At 41.2% G+C, this 17861-nt stretch overlaps 3 protein-coding genes and 1 long non-coding RNA gene across 4 annotated transcripts in view; 1 reads left to right on the forward strand and 3 right to left on the reverse strand.

The window, feature by feature from the left end:
• Positions 1-298: 298 nt before the first annotated feature.
• Positions 299-3119, reverse strand: aamdc (adipogenesis associated, Mth938 domain containing). The gene is made up of 4 exons (XM_020925808.2): positions 3042-3119; positions 1348-1521; positions 1101-1196; positions 299-840 (listed from the first exon to the last, which is right to left on the reverse strand). The coding sequence occupies exons 2-4, from the start codon at positions 1477-1479 to the stop codon at positions 700-702; spliced, it is 369 nt and encodes a 122-aa protein (XP_020781467.1). The 5' UTR covers positions 1480-1521; positions 3042-3119; the 3' UTR covers positions 299-699.
• A 78-nt stretch (positions 3120-3197) lies between these two features.
• On the forward strand, positions 3198-14306 carry LOC110161096 (V-set and transmembrane domain-containing protein 5). Its single transcript, XM_020925806.2, has 4 exons — positions 3198-3397; positions 10841-11170; positions 12653-12796; positions 13119-14306. The coding sequence occupies exons 1-4, from the start codon at positions 3346-3348 to the stop codon at positions 13148-13150; spliced, it is 558 nt and encodes a 185-aa protein (XP_020781465.2). The 5' UTR covers positions 3198-3345; the 3' UTR covers positions 13151-14306.
• An 803-nt stretch (positions 14307-15109) lies between these two features.
• Positions 15110-17786, reverse strand: LOC129412655 (uncharacterized). The gene is made up of 2 exons (XR_008633779.1): positions 17649-17786; positions 15110-16396 (listed from the first exon to the last, which is right to left on the reverse strand). It is a non-coding gene; the product is annotated as an uncharacterized LOC129412655 (long non-coding RNA).
• A 19-nt stretch (positions 17787-17805) lies between these two features.
• Positions 17806-17861, reverse strand: part of LOC129412618 (uncharacterized) — a 6980-nt gene continuing 6924 nt past the window's right edge. Inside the window, exon 16 of the mRNA XM_055166711.1 lies at positions 17806-17857. Coding sequence (XP_055022686.1) covers positions 17806-17857 — 52 coding nt within the window. The remainder of the gene's footprint in view (positions 17858-17861) is intronic.

Consider the following 17861-nt stretch of genomic DNA (forward strand, 5'->3'; position numbering starts at 1 on the left):
TGTATCGAGGTATGTATCGTATCGGCAATTTCTTAATGATACCCATGCCTAGTCTATGGTGTTGACGTTTACATTTTAGTCTGTGTTTGATGGATTGCTACAATACTGTATTCAGGATTAAGAGATTTTCTTTGTCAACATCTACCCCTTACTACAACAAAAACTGAACTTCAGAAGACTTAAACTACTGTAGACTTCTCCCTAAAGAACAGACTTTTCCATTTATTATTGTTTACGTATGAGGGAGAAACACAATATCGATTCTTCATATGTTTCGTATGAAGAATTGACGATAAACTTTTTTGAATTTGAGGTTTGACTTTATTGAATGAAGAGAAAAGTGTAGAGTAAACCCGACTGATGGCTCACAAAATGTACCATGTTTAGGAGGAAAAAGGCACTTCACAATTTCATTAAAATAAACCTAAAATGTCAGAATCCATAAAGTCACCCTGTATATGAAAATGTGAGAAACAATATAATGACGTCATCATATTCGGAACCTGATCACTTGACACCGCTGTAATGCTGAAAATACAATAACAATTCAAAATGCGCTTTATAAATTTATAAAGTGTCTGATTTTCATTTAATGTCCATTGTTTTCCGAGCTGTTGTTTTCGACTCAAACAATCCCTGGACTCCCTGAAAGCAGCAATAAAGAGCGACAGCTGTAGAAGACTTTGGGGTTTGTGGGGGTCAGCAGGTGGAGTGGAAGATCCCGGCCACCTTCCTGCCCTGCGCCGCCAGCTTGTTGTACTGATCCACCGCCTTCTCCGTCTGCAGCACCGTCACCTCCACCCCACGGCCCCTCACAAAGTCCAGCGTGGAACCAGGGACCTACACGCACACACACACAGACAGCTCATATCACTACGCCTGGGGACAAAGCACCATTAAATCCCAACTGAAATGGTCATAATATTAAAACGCTGGGTTTCAGATCACATCGCGACACTCTGTAGGCCAATATTGACTAATACAGACGAAGGCAGCTAAAATAGGGGCTGATTAACATTAAACATTATAACATGAAACATTATAACATTGATCAGAAACTAGCGTAATATGGGCCCTTTGAAGATAATTCAACAAGTTACCTGCAGAGCCTCAGACATCCCCCGGCCAATCACCAGCAGGTCTATGCCTTTGGTCAGCAGCTCGTCCAGGTCAGCCGGCTGAACCCCGGGGTAGTGCTGAAGACACACAACAGAGTGAGAAAAGGATAGACCAAAGAGGGAGGGAGAGGAGAGGAAGGGTGGAAAGTAACTGATTACAAATACTCAGGTTACTGTGACTGAGTACATTTCAGGGGTAAGGGGAGAGAGAGAGACAGGAGGTACTCACATCTGTGCCGGTCTCTCTCCAGTCCCAGGTGCGACTCCCCCCGGGCCACACCTTACAGTCCTTGTAGGAGCTGGAGACGCCCTGCACCTTCATGTGACCCCAGGACAAAGACGCGATCTGAGGGGACGACATGTCTGCAAGAACAGGAGCACCCAAGGGTCACACTCAGCTCTGCTGTACAAACACAAACACTTTAATAAGAGAGCAGAGTGGACGGTTATTTTGGTACCAGACTCGCTCCGGATCATGTGTCCTGGGTTCGCACTTATTCAGCACTTATTAAACCACAAACCACTTCAAAAAGCAAATGAGTGCATGAAACATCTAAATGTATAATGTATTGGTGTATTATGTGACAAATTTGTGCAACTGCACATAAATAAACAATAAAATTTTGATTTTAAACGTAATAAACATGACCTGTGCCTCCAGACATGAGGTAAACATGTTCAAATCAAATGAAACAAATCAGACAGAAAACAGAAGTTTCACTGCTAAAGTTGGTTTAAACTAGGACTCTTCAAAGGACTCTTTTTGATCTGAATGGTCACTACTAAACCCCAGCACTCGCAGCCAATAATTTATCAGTGCTTGTGCAGCCTCTGCAGCTCATGGCACTGGCAACCCAGGTTCAGGTGTGATTGTATTTTTTAAACATATAAAAACATTTTTAAAAATCATATAACATTATAACAATGAAAAGAACCACCTGAAATGAAATATGTGACACTGTGGAGCTATGACTGCTTTACACTGTCATTGTGTCCTGGAGCAAGTGTTGGACCGAACCATGAAACGCCCACACAGCAGCACTGGCCTGTAATATGGTGTTGTGGCTACAGCTGATGCTAACAGCAGTTTAAGCTCCATAAAAAGTAAACTAAGCACCAACGCTGCCGAGAGGTCCCTATGCCCCAACGGAGAGCATCCTGTCTGGATTCAACAGGTGGAATTATAAGGAGAAAAACTCACGAGAAGTTCCTAAATATGACCACTTTACACAGAAGGCAGATTAGCCATGCGCTATTTGTTTTTAGCATTTTTGGCATCACTTTGGCACAGTATTGGCACACAAAAATCATACTTGCCAGGCTAATCTATGGCAAAGAGCGGACTGAGGTTGATTTATAATGAAATACAGGTGGAACATAGACGAATAAAACTCACGAGAAGTGCCCCAACGGTGGCCACTTTACGCAGAAGGCAGATTAGCCATGCGCTATTTGTTTTTAGCATCTTTGGCTTCACTTTGGCACAGTATTGGAACACAAAAAACATAGGGCATGCTAATCTATGGCAAACAGAGGACTGGGTTCGTTTTATAATGAAATACGGGTGGGATATAGATGAATACAATTGACAAGAAGTGCCCCAACGATGGCCATTTTACGCAGAAGGCAAATTAGCCATGCGCTATTTGTTTTTAGCATCTTTGGCATCACTTTGGCACAGTATTGGCACACATAAAAACAAAGGGCAAAAACAGAGGACTGAGGTCGTTTTATCATGAAATACAAGTGGAACATAGACGAATAAAACTCATGAGAAGTGCTCCAACGATGGCCACTTTACGCAGAAGACAGATTAGCCATACGCCATTTGTTTTTAGCGTCACTTGGCACACACTTTGGCGCAAGCTAATGTACCGCAGACAGAAAGTAAGTTTGCAAGGTTTAAAACTGCAGCTCACCTACTTTTTTGCGTCCCTCTGCGCCTTAGTTGTGTTTGTATTGACGCTGATCCTGGTTGGGGAGCGCGGAACCCACCTCCCTTGACCCGCCCACCCACGTGAAGGCGCACTTCCTGTTGGACGCGTTTGGTGGGTGACAGCGCAGGTGGGTGGAGCCGCAGGTAACGCTGTGATCTCCGGCTCGACTCGTTCCTCGGAGTGCGCTTAGACTCCTGAAATACACGAGAAAAACACGCAGATTCCACAAGACCCGGACACGGACCAAGATGTGAGGGCTTCGGACGGGACTGTGAGCTGCGCGCGTCCTGATGTGGTGGCTCTGGGGGGTAATCGGATTGGCTCTCTCCGTGTGGTACATAGGTAAGCACGACGTCCATTTTATCTCGTTAATGTCCTGGGATAGTAATGGATAGTTGTAGATGTTTTATTTTCCAGTTTAGGGGCTACAATCTTGTGCGTAATGGCGTGCGCGCTGGCCCTGTTTGGACACGCTTGGCACTTGCGCTTTTTCGTGGACTGGTTCGCGCTTAGCTATGTAAATGAAATTCGATAGCGCTTTTTTAAAACTGTTTGTTGTGTTTACTGAAGTTCCTGATGAGCTGTCACATTGGAAGTGGGCAGTTGCGTCCCCGGGCTTGTTCGGCAGGTTTTACTCGCACCTCGCAGGAGTCTGTACGCGCAAGACGTGACAATGCAGAGGAAAATGCACGCGCAAATCACAGGGCTGAACTCACACAATGCAATGCCATTTATTCCAGTTCTTTAGTCTTTCTTTAGCCATGCGCATGCTGTAGTCTTGGCTTCAATGCTGGCGGAGAGCAGCTTTAAGTCCTGGCTTAAAACAGCTTTCATCAGAAGAGAGGAGAGTTTCCAAAGTGCTCAAGTTTCAAGAGTTTTCAAAATAATATTACTCAAGAAGAAATTCAAAGGTGTAGGCAGAGAAATTACTCAAGAAAGCCGAGTTTTTAAAAAAAGCAAAAAACAAAATCTAGCCAAGTTAAGACCACGTTTTATTATGATTTGAGTAAATTTCGCTTGACAAATAAAATTATTTGCCAGTGAAATAAGACTTTTTGTACATCTTGCTACACTTAAAAAAAGAAAAACAACTCCTTTTTGCACTTAAAATAAGAAACGAAAAACTCACTTATTCCATTGGTAGATCATTTTACTTGTCAAACTGAGTCTACTCAAATAAAGTAAAATGTCCCGAATTTAAGTCATTTTAGTCATCACCTTATCTATATATTTATTTTTTTCCCCAGGTATGAGTAGCCTTTGGTTTATTGTTGGAATGACAAAAAAAATGCACAAATATGAAGAAGTTATTTTCAAACAATAGACCATTAAAGCAAATCTGAAGAAGTGGTACAAGAAATAATAAGATTTAATTTCATATTGTCAACATAAAGCTTTTGTCACTTGTAGATTTAGTCACAGTGGGATAAGGAACCACAACCTTGACTCAAGTAACTATTAAACTCTAATTATTATAAAAAGTACTCAAGTAAAAGTGAATATACTACCCACTTCCATCTTTAATCCTGAAGTCTTGGGTGCAGGATTAAAGATGGAAGTGGGTAGTTTACAATTACTGCAGTACAGGGTCCTAATTAAATCCTGTTTAGGTTTACAATTTGTAGTCCTTTGCGAAGTGGAGGTGCTGGTTTAGTCCTGGTTTAGTCCTAATCCTGGTTAGTCCTAGATTTTGGAAAAAGACTTGAAGTAAAGACACCGCATAGACTGTATATATAATGTACTTCTATACAGTTTATTCTTCCGTGTTCCAATCCAGTCCAACTTCATTTGTACAGCACATTTTATAAACAAGATTTGTGTTCCAACCAAGAAGAAACTAATAGAATCAATTCATAAAATAATACTAATTTTAAAAAAATCAATGAATAAAAATAATAAAATCAATACATAAAAGCAGTACAAAAAAATAAAATAAAATAGATAAAAATTATAAATAAATCAATAAATAAAAGACAAATAGGACCATACAACTCATGCAGTGTTAAACAGGTCAGCCTTATGGTCAGAGTCGTGTTGTCATGGATATGGTGGATATGGTCTTGGAGAGTTTTATAGGTTTTTGTGTCATGTGCTTGAATAAAACCTTAGGGAAATGACTTGGACACAGTCGCTCACACATCACAATATATTCTAATAAAAAAGAGTAAAAAAATATATAAATGGTAATAATAAATTAGTAGCAAAAGACAGCTGTCAGGGAAAGGTATAATTATATAAATGTTTATGTACAAGTCAAAATAAATTAGAAAATAAGTATTATCTCTTACAGAAGGATGAGTTGTTGCACAGTTGTAGGGAGTATTATCTCTTACATAAGGATGAGTTGTTGCACAGTTGTAGGGAGTATTATCTGTTGTACAGTTGTAGGGAGTATTATCTCTTACATAAGGATGAGTTGTTGTACAGTTGTAGGGAGTATTATCTGTTGTACAGTCGTAGGGAGTATTATCTGTTATACAGTTGTAGGGAGTATTATCTCTTACATAAGGATGAGTTGTTGTACAGTTGTAGGGAGTATTATCTGTTACATAAGGGTGAGTTGTTGTACAGTTGTAGGGAGTATTATCTGTTGTACAGTCGTAGGGAGTATTATCTGTTGTACAGTTGTAGGGAGTATTATCTGTTATACAGTTGTAGTGAGTATTATCTGCTACATAAGGGTGAGTTGTTGTACAGTTGTAGGGAGTATTATTTGTTACATAAGAGTGAGTTGTTGTACAGTTGTAGGGAGTATTATCTGTTACGTAAGGGTGAGTTGTTTTACAGTTGTAGGGAGTATTACCTGTTGTTGTACAGTTGTAGGGAGTATTATTTGTTGCATAAGGGCAAGTTGTTGCACAGTTGTAGGGAGTATTATCTCTTACAAAAGGATGAGTTGTTGTACAGTTGTAGGGAGTATTATCTCTTACAAAAGGATGAGTTGTTGTACAGTTGTAGCGAGTATTATTTGTTACATAAGACTGAATTGTACAGTTGTAGGGAGTATTATCTGTTGTACAGTCGTAGGGAGTATTATCTGTTGTACAGTTGTAGGGAGTATTATCTGTTACATAAGGGTGAGTTGTTGTACAGTTGTAGGGAGTATTATCTGTTACATAAGGGTGAGTTGTTGTACAGTTGTAGGGAGTATTATCTGTTGTTGTACAGTTGTAGGGAGTATTATCTGCTACATAAGGGTGAGTTGTTGTACAGTTGTAGGGAGTATTACCTGTTGTTGTACAGTTGTAGGGAGTATTATCTGTTACATAAGGGTGAGTTGTTGTACAGTTGTAGGGAGTATTATTTGTTATATATAGTGAGTTGTTGTACAGTTGTAGGGAGTATTACCTGTTGTTGTACAGTTGTAGGGAGTATTATCTGCTACATAAGGGTGAGTTGTTTTACAGTTGTAGGGAGTATTATTTGTTGCATAAGGGCAAGTTGTTGCACAGTTGTAGGGAGTATTATCTCTTACAAAAGGATGAGTTGTTGCACAGTTGTAGGGAGTATTATCTCTTACAAAAGGATGAGTTGTTGTACAGTTGTAGGGAGTATTATCTGCTACATAAGGGCGAGTTGTTGTACAGTTGTAGGGAGTATTATCTGCTACATAAGGGCGAGTTGTTGTACAGTTGTAGGGAGTATTATCTGCTACATAAGGGCGAGTTGTTGTACAGTTGTAGGGAGTATTATCTGCTACATAAGTTGTTGTACAGTTGTAGGGAGTATATCTGTTATCAGTTGTACTGCTACATAAGGGTGAGTTGTTGTACAGTTGTAGGGAGTATTATTTGTTACATAAGTGAGTTGTTGTACAGTTGTAGGGAGTATTATCTGTTACGTAAGGGTGAGTTGTTTTACAGTTGTAGGGAGTATTACCTGTTGTTGTACAGTTGTAGGGAGTATTATTTGTTGCATAAGGGCAAGTTGTTGCACAGTTGTAGGGAGTATTATCTCTTACAAAAGGATGAGTTGTTGTACAGTTGTAGCGAGTATTATTTGTTACATAAGACTGAATTGTACAGTTGTAGGGAGTATTATCTATAACATAGGAGTGAGTTGTTGTACAGTTGTAGGGAGTATTATCTGCTACATAAGGGCGAGTTGTTGTACAGTTGTAGGGAGTATTATCTGCTACATCAGGGTGAGTTGTTGTACAGTTGTAGGGAGTATTATCTGCTACATAAGGGTGAGTTGTTGTACAGTTGTAGGGAGTATTATCTGCTACATAAGGGTGAGTTGTTGTACAGTTGTAGGGAGTATTATCTGCTACATAAGGGTGAGTTGTTGTACAGTTGTAGGGAGTATTATCTGCTACATAAGGGCGAGTTGTTGTACAGTTGTAGGGAGTATTATCTGCTACATAAGGGCGAGTTGTTGTACAGTTGTAGTCCTGTATCTGTTGCGTTGTGTTTATCACTTGTGTATTTGCAGTTTAGAAGGTAAACACCACGGTCAGGGTCTTTCTGTGTGGAGTTTGCACGTTCTGCTTGTGTCTGGTTGACTTATTGTGTACTGTAAACAACTCCAGGAGCATTTGCATCAGAGACAAGACTGAACTACAGGGTCAGCAACTTGTAAATTTAAAAAAAAGGGACTATATTATTACATGGAAGGACGCCGTAATAAAGGACTTTTAATTTTTTCAGTCGGTGTAACTTAAGTTCATACGTTGCCCATTTTTACATTTTCTAGTAAGGTTCACATTCTTCTGAGATCGAAACGTAACTTTTTTATAACCCAGTGAAGCGCTCTACCTCTTTTTTTACATCTGAGGGTCTTTATTTCTATTATTGTCTTTGTGATTTCCTACTCGGACCAACTCAAATTGCGATTTTGATTCGATTTAAGATCTGGACATGGATGGATGAAGAATGGGTCACATGGGGAGCAATAAAATGGGGGGGGGGAAAGCTACTATCCTTAAGTTTATTTCATTTTTGTTAGTTGTAGATGTCAGATGTGAATCCTGGTAATGTAACTGAGTACTTGTCACAATATTAACATTTCAAACTCAATTTATTTACTAAGGAATAGTCTTTATACTCAATAGTGAGGATTTTCTTAGACAATACAGTGTGATTTTCAACATTAAATCGTAGTATTTTCTTTTGTATTCTATTTTCTATTCTAGTACTAGTCTATTTGCTCTTATATTTGTTTATTTTTGTCCTGTGAATGTGTCGTTTTTGTGTCGATACCTACGAAAAAATGAGTTTTGATGCTATAATATCTTTTGACAACTCTACTACTCACAGAGAGAAAGAGAGAGAGACAGAAAGAGAGAGAGAAAGGGAGACAGAAGATGTTCATTTTGTCTTTTTATGTACTTTAACTTCTTGGGTTCTTTTTAAAGACAATACAGTAAAGTATATTTACCTTGTTGACATGTTTCGACTGCTGCTGCTGTAAATTATCTTCAAAACTGTCACCCAATTATTTTAAAAAAAAAAGCATTGTCTTTGAAAATAACCCAAGAAGTTAAAGAAGAGACGGAAGTGAGACAAAGAGAAAGAGAAAGACAGAGAGAAAGAGAGAGAAACAGAAAACAGAGAGTGAGACAGAAGTGAGAGAAAGAGAGAGAGAGAGAGAGAAAAAGGAGAGAGAGAAAGAGCCAAAGAGAAAAGGGGAGGGGAGACAGAGAAAGACAGGAAGGGAGAGAGAGAGACAAAGAGAAAGAGAGGGGAGAAAAAGAAAGGTAGGGAGAGAGAGAGAGAGACAGAGAGGGAGGGAGAGAGAGACAGAGAGAAATAGAGGGGGGAGAAAGGGGCAGGAGAGAGAAAACAAGAGAGAGAGACAGAAAGAAAAAGGGGGAGAGAGAAAGAGGAGGACAGAGCAAGACAGACAGAGAAAGAGAGAGAGACAGAGAGAAAGCGAGAGAGAGAGACAGTGAGACAGAGAGAGAGATAGCAAAAGAAAGAGAGATGGTGAGAAAGACAAAGAGAGGGAGAGAGAAAGAGAAAGAGAGAATGAGATACAGAGAGAGAGACACAGATGGAGAGGGAGGGAGAGAGAGAAAGTGAAAGCGGGGGACAGAGAGAAAGAGAGAGAAAAAGAGAGACAGAGAAAGAAAGAGAGAGACAGTGAGAAAGAGAGGGAAAGAGACAGTGAGAGACAGAGAGAAAGAGAGACAGTTAGAAAGAAAAAGAGAAGAAGAGAGACAGAGAAAGAGGGAAGAGATAGAGAGACAGTGAGAAAGAGAGGGAAAGAGACAGAGAGGGAGGGGGAGAGAGAGAAAGAGGAGGACAGAGAAAGGGAGGGGGGGGAGAGAGAGAAGGAGACAATGAGAAGGAAAGGGGGAGAGAGTGAAAGAGAAAGAAAAAGAGAGGAAAGAGACGGAGAGACAGAGAGAAAGAGACAATGACAAAGAGAGGCAGAGAGACACAGAGAGAGTGAGAGACAGAGAAGGAGAGAGACCGAGACAGAGAGAAAGAGAAAGAGAGAAAGACAGAAAGGGAGGTAGAGATGGAGACAAAGAGACAGGGAGACAGAGAGATAGAAGAGAGAGACAGACAGACTTTATTGATCATGAGGGAAATTCAAGTTTTCCTCTTGAGCAGTGCTTTAGTTAAAGTCATCAGATCTTTGTGGAAAAACCTCGCCGTGCCGAGGGAAAGACAGAGAGAGTGAGAAAGAGAGGGAGAGACAGAGAAAGAGAGAACGAGATACAGAGTGTAAGAGAGAGAGAGAGATGGAGAGGGAGAGACAGAGAAAGAGAGAGACAGTGAGGAAGAGAGAGCGAGATACAGAGAGAGAGACTGAGAGAGAGAGACTGAGAGAAAGAGAGAGACAGAAAGACAGAAAGACAAAGAAAGGGAGAGAGGGAGAGAAAGAAAGAGAGAGAGAGACAGTGAGAACGAGAAAGAGAGACAGAGAGAAACAGAGGGAAAGAGAGAGAGACAATGAGAAAGAAAAAAGAGAGTCAGAGAGAGAGAGAGAGAGAAGAGAGAGGGACAGAGAAAGAGAGAGAGAGAAGGAGACGATGAGAAAGAGAGGCAGAGAGACACACAGAGAGTGAGAGACAGAGAAAGAGAGAGACCGAGACAGAGAGAAAGAGAAAGAGGGGAAGAGACAGAGAGATAGAAGGAGAGAGACAGACAGACTTTATTGATCATGAGGGAAATTCAAGTTTTCCTCTTGAGCAGTGCTTTAGTTTTATCATCAGATCTTTGTGGAAAAACCTCGTCGTGCCGAGGGAAAGACAGAGAGAGTGAGAAAGAGAGGAGAGACAGAGAAAGAGAGAGACAGTGAGAAAGAGAGAGCGAGATACAGAGAGTAAGAGAGAGAGAGAGACGCAGATGGAGAGGGAGGGAGAGGGAGAAAGAGAAAGAGGGGGACAGAGAGACTGAGAGAAAGAGAGAGACAGAAAGACAAAGAAAGGGAGAGAGACGGAGAGAAAGAAAGAGAGAGAGAGACAGTGAGAAAGAGAAAGAGAGGAAGAGAGACAAAGAGAAAACAGAGGGAAAGAGAGAGAGACAATGAGAAAGAAAAAGAGAGTCAGAGAGAAAGAGAGGGAAAGAGACAGAGAGAGAGAGAAGGAGACAATGAGAAAGAGAGGCAGAGAGACACAGAGAGTGAGAGACAGAGAAAGAGAGAGACCGAGAAAGAGAGAAAGAGAAAGAGGGGAAGAGACAGAGAGAGAGAAACAGAGAGATAGAAGGAGAGAGACAGACAGACTTTATTGATCGTGAGGGATTTTCAAGTTTTCCTCTTGAGCAGTGCTTTAGTTTTATCATCAGATCTTTGTGGAAAAACTCACTTTGCTTCCTCTTTTGTGCGGCGCAGAAGCCGGAGCCATCTCCATCCAGTGTGGGCAGCGGACCCTGACCCGCGCCGTGCAGGACGACGTGCACTTCTCGGTGGCGGTGGAGTGCAATGGCGCCCCCACCCTCCGCTGGAGCTTCATGTCCGGGTCCGTCAGCCGCGACATCGGGACGTGGCAGCCGGGAAACTTCACCAACATCACGGCGGACTACAGCGACAGAGCGCAGGCCTTCGCCAACGGGTCCATGCTCCTGTCCAACCTGCGGGTCCAGGACGCGGGCTTCTACGTGCTCACGGTGACCGAGGGCGGGGGCAGCAGCCGGGACGTGGGCTTCGTGCTCAAGGTGACAGGTGAGAGGGACATGGGGGCGGGGTTATGGCAAATCTGTTTCACGTGACACAACATTCTATAGGCCAAACTTTTTTAATACGGATGAGGGCGCAGGGCAAATAAATATTGTTGATATGCAGATTTTTGTTGTAATTAGGTTGATTAGGTGTCCCTGTTTCCCCGGGACAGTCTCCGTTTTGAGCCCTGTGTCCTCCAGAACCAGTGATTTGTCCCGGTTTTATCCAAAAAATGTCCCAGGTGTCCCTATTTTTGACCAATCTGATCCCTGCCAACAGTAAACAATTTGAATTTATTTGTTTGGCGGATAAGCCCCTTGAGATTTCTCACAAAAAACTAAGACAGAGTTCAAATATAGTCACAAAATACAACATGATGAACAAGAAAATTCAACAAAATGATCAAAAACAAATACACGGTTTATGTAAATATTGAACCAGAGCATTTTTAAATGAAGGGACAGAAGTTAAAGACTGAAGATTGTCCCACTCAGAAGGAGTTTTATATTTAAATTAGTATTTTCGTATTTGTTTTTTGACTCTTTTTTGACAACAAAAAACACAGTTAAGATCAAATTTTTTGTTAAATTGCCCAGTTTGGCTGTTTTTTAGGTTTAAAACTATACTTATTGGTTAGAAATCATGACATCACATCCACATACTGGACCAAAACTCCTCTAATGTACGTTGAAATTATTATTTAATAAGTAAAACTTACAGAATAGGACAGAATCCTCCCCATTGTGTCATCAGTGTGGAAATCTGTAAAATAAAACTCTCCACTTCTTGTAATTTTCAACATATTTTTCTGTTTTTCTTCCCAAATTGCTTCTTAAATCAGTGTAAAACTATCATTTATATGTGCAGCAGGTTTATATGATTGTCAAATTAAGTACAAATTTGAGAATCTTAAAAACCTGTCATATAAACTTTAAACACATCCAGAAGAATTGAAATAACTAATTATGATTTGTATTCAAACGGATTAATCTAATAACATAAAACATTTAACACTGGGGCAGTAATTAATATTGTTCAAATACAGATTTCGATTTTAATACAGTGAGTTCTTGGGTAATTCCTCACTCATTCTGGAGAGGTTTAAAGTACAGAATAGTGGCACAGTTTTTTTAAACTGTTGTGTAAACATAACTTAACTTTTTTTTATTTATACTGACGGAAAAGACGTTTGTGCGAGTTTTTGTTTCATGTGGATAGGGGGACATTTAAAGGGCCCATATTACGCTATTTTCTGATCTGTTCTGATGTTTTCTTATCAAAAACATACATACAGCGTTGTGTTTTTGTTTCATTCACACATATTTAACACACAAACCTGCATATTTAGGCTGAGTTCTTCCCTCAACAACTTAATAACATTCAAACTTGAAGCTCACAAAAGTTTAAAGCAGCTCCACGCAAGATTCTGCTGCTGGGATTCTGTGCACTGTGTGTCTCTGACGTTGTGTTGTTGTTTGGACGCAGAGGTGCTGTACGAGGACCTGCAGTACCTCTCGGTCTCGGCTCTGGCTCTGGGCTGTGTGGCTGCTCTGCTCATGTTCTGCATGTGGCTCCTGGACAGACTGTACCATCGCGTCAGGGCCTGGAGATGCAGGAAACGCATGCCAGGTACATGAACACCACACGCCCAGAGAAAAGGGAACAAAACCACAAGTACTCCATACACCATACAGGTTTACTCATTCAGAATGTGTTTAAACAGAAAACAGGCACAGAGGGGGATATTTGTCAGTGGAACAGGTGTAGAACTGTGACATGGGCTGATTTCACCTGTAGTTGGATTCTTGTCTTAAACTTAAACATAAAGAGTAAAGAATAAAGTAAATCTTGTGTGTGTGACTGTGCCCGGACTGAGTGAATGACAGGGCAGGGCCCATGAGTCCAAAGGTCTGTTTAATTTCACACTTCATCTTTGACTTTGTTTTAACAGAAGCAGATGAAACGGAGCTGCAGATGCTCTGAGAACACCAGGCCCCTCTGCACACAGACTCATGTGCTGATTTAATGAAGACTGGACTGACTTTGGTCGGCTACCAACAGTACATACAGTATGAAGGAAAGTGGGATCTCTTGCAGTGACTGCTGTTGCATTTGTAAAAAGTATTTTCAAAGTTTTCTCATGGACATGTGTTGATAATAGTGCAGCTTCAGCCTGTCTACACTCTGGGTAAACAAACCCGGCACAGTTAGTACAGGAGCGGTGCAGTTCAAGGAGCAGCTGTGAGCGCAGTCGTTTGCAGCTCCATCTTGTACACAAAGATCCTGCCCTCCATCTTGCTCCAGTGCACTTCTCTGTGCGACTCACTCAGGAGGCTCCATGTGGAGTTCTGGACCACCTCACTCTTCTGAAGCTCTTTCTGGTTTCTGGGGAATTGGACCAGCATCTTACAGCTGCTCTCCGGACCGTTACTCACTGTGAGATAGCTGATACAACACCTATGAGTGAGCCGTGTGGAGGTGAGTCTTACCTGAGATGGTGTAGTCTCCACTGGGGGAGCCCACAGTCACTGCAGACGTGTGGCTCACACTCTCGATGGGTCTCAGTCCCACTTAGTTACTGAAGCTGGGCACGAGCCAGACCATGACTCTGACCAGCTGCTGCACGGTGTGAACCTGGTGCTGGAACATCTGCGCACAAACACACACACACAAACACACACACACACATATACATATACACGTTCTTACCTGAGACAGGAGAAAGTCCCGCAGCTCCTGTGGGACAGTGGGACCACACGGCCGTCTGTAAGCACCACCTGGAGCTGCCCCACAGCTGGATGGACCTGCCCAGGCACAGCACACAGTTACATTTGGCCCAGAACAAAGATAATGAAGGCCTTCTTGTGGACACTGGGGGGCTTTTTATAATGTTAAGCATTCACAGTGTTCTCTGTTCTTATGTAAATATGACAGACATGTGCTTGTTCTGCTCAGAGCAGGTACAACAATGTAAATAGTTTTACTTTACAAGCCACACTCATGTCGCCCTGGGTAAACAGACTCACTAGCGCCCCCTGCCTAAAGGAAAGAAGCAGAGTCTGCCTGAGAACACACAGCACAGGAGGAGGGCTCCCATCATCCATGTTTCTGTTTCATTTGTAACATTAAAATGGTTTGTATAAAAAAACACATTTTCGTCAGAGAATTGATTTGATTATTTACCTGTGACTTAGTTTTGCAGTTCTGTCAGTAAACATACAGCATGTAGTTCAAAAATATAATTATGAGCCATTATCACTTTATGGCTGAGCCTCTTATGACAAGGCAAGTTTATTCTTATACAAAGTACCTTGTATAAGTACTTTATGTGAGGCTATAAAGTTCTAAATGTTACTGATGTCAAAGTTTCAGATGGAGGGAGGGGCAGTGGGAGATGCACTAAATTTCAAATCTACCAGAATATCTACAATGACCACAGCGCAAAGATAAACAAGTTAATTTGAACTGTATTTGAACTTTGTGCCAGATTTTGATTCATGTGGATTGGCCCAGTAATTACATAACCATAAACCTGGGTAAACATAAAAATGGTTTGTCATGAAAGGTGCTACATAAATACAAACACTGTGGTGATAAGGTGATAAGACAACATTGCAGCCGCACCTGCCCTGGGGCTGAATGACAAAAGCGAGGCAGAAATTTCGACCAACACTCACACACATCACATTAATGCACAGAACACAGAGACAGAACTTCATCTGAGCGGGAATTCATCGGTAAACCTTTGGGTTGGTGAACGCTGCTCTAACCATTGAACCACTGTGGCCCAACATCTGCATATGAAAATTTTGATCAGCTTTTTCTATTAGATAAATCAATCTAAAATAGTGATCTATGAATCAGATTATAACAGATAAAGACATACGATGTTTTCAAATATCATTTCTGATATTCAAGTCCAGTTCACAGTTATGTCAGGTGTGAAAGGTGAAGATATATATTTTATTTGTAAATACATACACAATATATATCCACATACACATATACATAATTTAAAGCCAAAACAAAATTGACACACGTAAACTTAAATTGAGGCAGAGAATGTGTACAAAGAAATCAACTGGAATTGCCAATCTCCACCGAACTAAAGTTAAAGGAGCTGTTACCTTGAAAACTACCGCTCCATGATATAAAATTTGTTTAAAATGTGTTGCAAATCAGTCAGTATTTTTCATTCCATCAGCATGCAGACAGATTTCATTACTCCTCAGACCACAAACATGAGATTAGTTTATAGAAAAACTTAAACACAAAATCTCAAAAGTTGCTCAAACTACTGTTAAACGATAAATATGAGCTCTAAAGACGGTAACACTTTAAAAAAATAAATAAATAAAAATAAAAATACACTAACAAGGATACGCACACTATATTATTCAGACTTCCTACAGGCTCTGCTTCTCTGTGTGCAATGGCGCCCACTGGAGGTGCAAGAAGGAACTGCATGGAAACGCTGTTAGGATTCTGTCTCTATTGTTAGTTTTCAGATTCTACAGCGAGATGGTGTCAAACTCCCAGATGGGGCCAGATTTCACAAATCTTTTCACAAAATCACAAATATTGAATGTGGTATTTTCAATTGACTAAACCAAAGAAAATACTAGATACAAGATACAAGATAATTTTGCATTTTGACAATATTTATTTTAACTACCCTTTTCATATTGACATGTAAAAAGTTTGGATGTCATCTGAAACCCAGCAATACTAGACTATTACTATTTCTATTATTTCTTCTTTTAAATTATTTCTTGTGAGTAACAACACAGAAAACATTTTTCTTTTTTTTTTTAATAGAGCCTATTTGGAGTCCGGGTTAACATGTGATGATACAATTTGTTTGAAAATCGTTGGAACTCCAGTAGTGAACAACACCGGTGGACTGACTAGGTTTATTAGTTGTTATATACACAGCCATCCATCCATTTTCTTCTGCTTATCTGGGGCCGGGTCGCGTGGGCAGCAGTCTAAGGAAGGACTCCCAGACTTCCTTCACCCCAGACACTTCCTCCAGCTCTTCTGGGGTGATCCTGAGGCATTCCCAGCCCAGCCCAGAGACATAGTCCCTCCAGCGTGTCCTGGGTCTTCCCTGCAACATGCCCTCCCCTCAGCTGGCTTCTCTCAACATGGAAGAACAGCGGCTCTACTCCGAGCTCCTCCCGTGTGACTGAGCTCCTCACTCTATCTCGAAGAGAGCACCCAGCCACCCTGCGAAGGAAACTCATTTCAGCCATCTCGTCCTTTCGGTCATTACCCAGAGCTCATGACCATAGGTGAGAAGAATGAAGATTGATGGTAAATCAAGAGCTTTGACTTTGAACTCATCTCCCTCTTCACCACAAATGTTTTCTTACAGATTGAACAACAACAAATAAAAAAAGCAGAAAAAAACACCACAATCATGCAGAGCGGGTTAATGACAAGGCTCACTGCAGCAAGTACAGAGAAAAGAGCCTCAATCTTCCAGTGTAAATCAATCGTGTGTCCTCATATGTGTTTTGAGATTAGAATTATCAGCACACACTTTCTTACAAATTGAACAGCTGTACGGTTTATCCCCTCTGTGTTTCCTTGTGTGTAATTCAAGATGATCCTTTCGAGTAAATGTTTTCTTACAAACCGAACAGCTGAAGGGTTTCTCACCTGTGTGTGTCATCATGTGTCCTTCAAGGTGACCCTTTTGGGCAAACGTTTTCTTACAGACTGAGCAACTGAATGGTTTCTCCCCTGTGTGTGTTCTCGTGTGCCTTTTGAGATCAGAGCTTAGAGCAAACACTTTCTTACAGACTAAACAGCTGAATGGTTTCTCCCCTGTGTGTGTCCTCATATGTGTTTCAAGATTACCCTTTCGGGCAAATTCTTTCTTACAAACTGAACAGGTGAATGGTTTCTCTCCTGTGTGTGTCCTCATATGTGTTTCAAGATGACCCTTTCGGACAAATTGTTTCTTACAAACTGAACAGCTGAACGGTTTCTTCCCTGTGTGAATCATCATGTGTGTTTTGAGACTAGAACAATCAGAAAACTCTTTCTTACAGTCTGGGCAGCTGAATGGTTTCTCTCCTGTGTGTATCCTTGTGTGTATTTCAAGATGAGATTTTCGGCCAAATTTTTTCTTACAAACTGAACAGCTGAATGGTTTCTCCCCTGTGTGTGTCATCATATGGTCTTTGAGATGAGAGCTTATGGCAAACTGTCTCTCACAGACCGAACAGCTGAACGGTTTCTCTCCAGTGTGTGTCCTCATGTGTGGTTTGAGGTGACAGCGCAGAGCAAACACTTTCTTACACACTGAACAGCTGAAAGGTTTATCCCCTGTGTGTATCTTCTGATGTAATTCAAGATTAGCCTTTCGGGTAAATGTTTTCTTACAGACTGAACAGCTAAATGGTTTCTCCCCTGTGTGTGTCCTTATGTGTTTTTGTAGTACATATTTAGATCCAAATTTCTTTTTACAAACCGAGCACTCGTGTTTCCTGCTCGCAGCTCCTTCGTCAATTCCTGACTTGTCTGCATTGTTCACAGTGGTGCTGGTCGCTGGTGCAGACTTGTTTTTTTTGTTTTGTGCCATGCTGCTTCTGGCTGTGGTCTGGACTTGGTGACTGTGGTGGTTTCCATCAGCCCCTGTGTCCATGTGTGCAGCTGAACAGTTGGTTGGAGGTCTCCAGTCTTC

Source organism: Boleophthalmus pectinirostris, unplaced genomic scaffold, assembly GCF_026225935.1.
Source record: "Boleophthalmus pectinirostris isolate CB_2022bp ecotype Guang Dong unplaced genomic scaffold, ASM2622593v1 HiC_scaffold_9, whole genome shotgun sequence".
In the NCBI taxonomy this organism is placed as follows: domain Eukaryota; kingdom Metazoa; phylum Chordata; class Actinopteri; order Gobiiformes; family Gobiidae; genus Boleophthalmus; species Boleophthalmus pectinirostris.

Excerpts from the sequence above, each read along its gene's own strand:
- aamdc (XM_020925808.2), bottom strand. The coding sequence starts at position 1,479 with ATGTCGTCCCCTCAGATCGCGTCTTTGTCCTGGGGTCACATGAAGGTG. Across the intron at positions 1,197-1,347 it reads GGAGAGAGACCGGCACAGAT|CACTACCCCGGGGTTCAGCC; the intron begins GTGAGTACCTCC and ends GTGTGTCTTCAG. Across the intron at positions 841-1,100 it reads GGATGTCTGAGGCTCTGCAG|GTCCCTGGTTCCACGCTGGA; the intron begins GTAACTTGTTGA and ends GTGTGCGTGTAG.
- LOC110161096 (XM_020925806.2), top strand. The coding sequence starts at position 3,346 with ATGTGGTGGCTCTGGGGGGTAATCGGATTGGCTCTCTCCGTGTGGTAC. Across the intron at positions 3,398-10,840 it reads TCTCTCCGTGTGGTACATAG|AAGCCGGAGCCATCTCCATC; the intron begins GTAAGCACGACG and ends TGTGCGGCGCAG. Across the intron at positions 11,171-12,652 it reads CTTCGTGCTCAAGGTGACAG|AGGTGCTGTACGAGGACCTG; the intron begins GTGAGAGGGACA and ends GTTTGGACGCAG.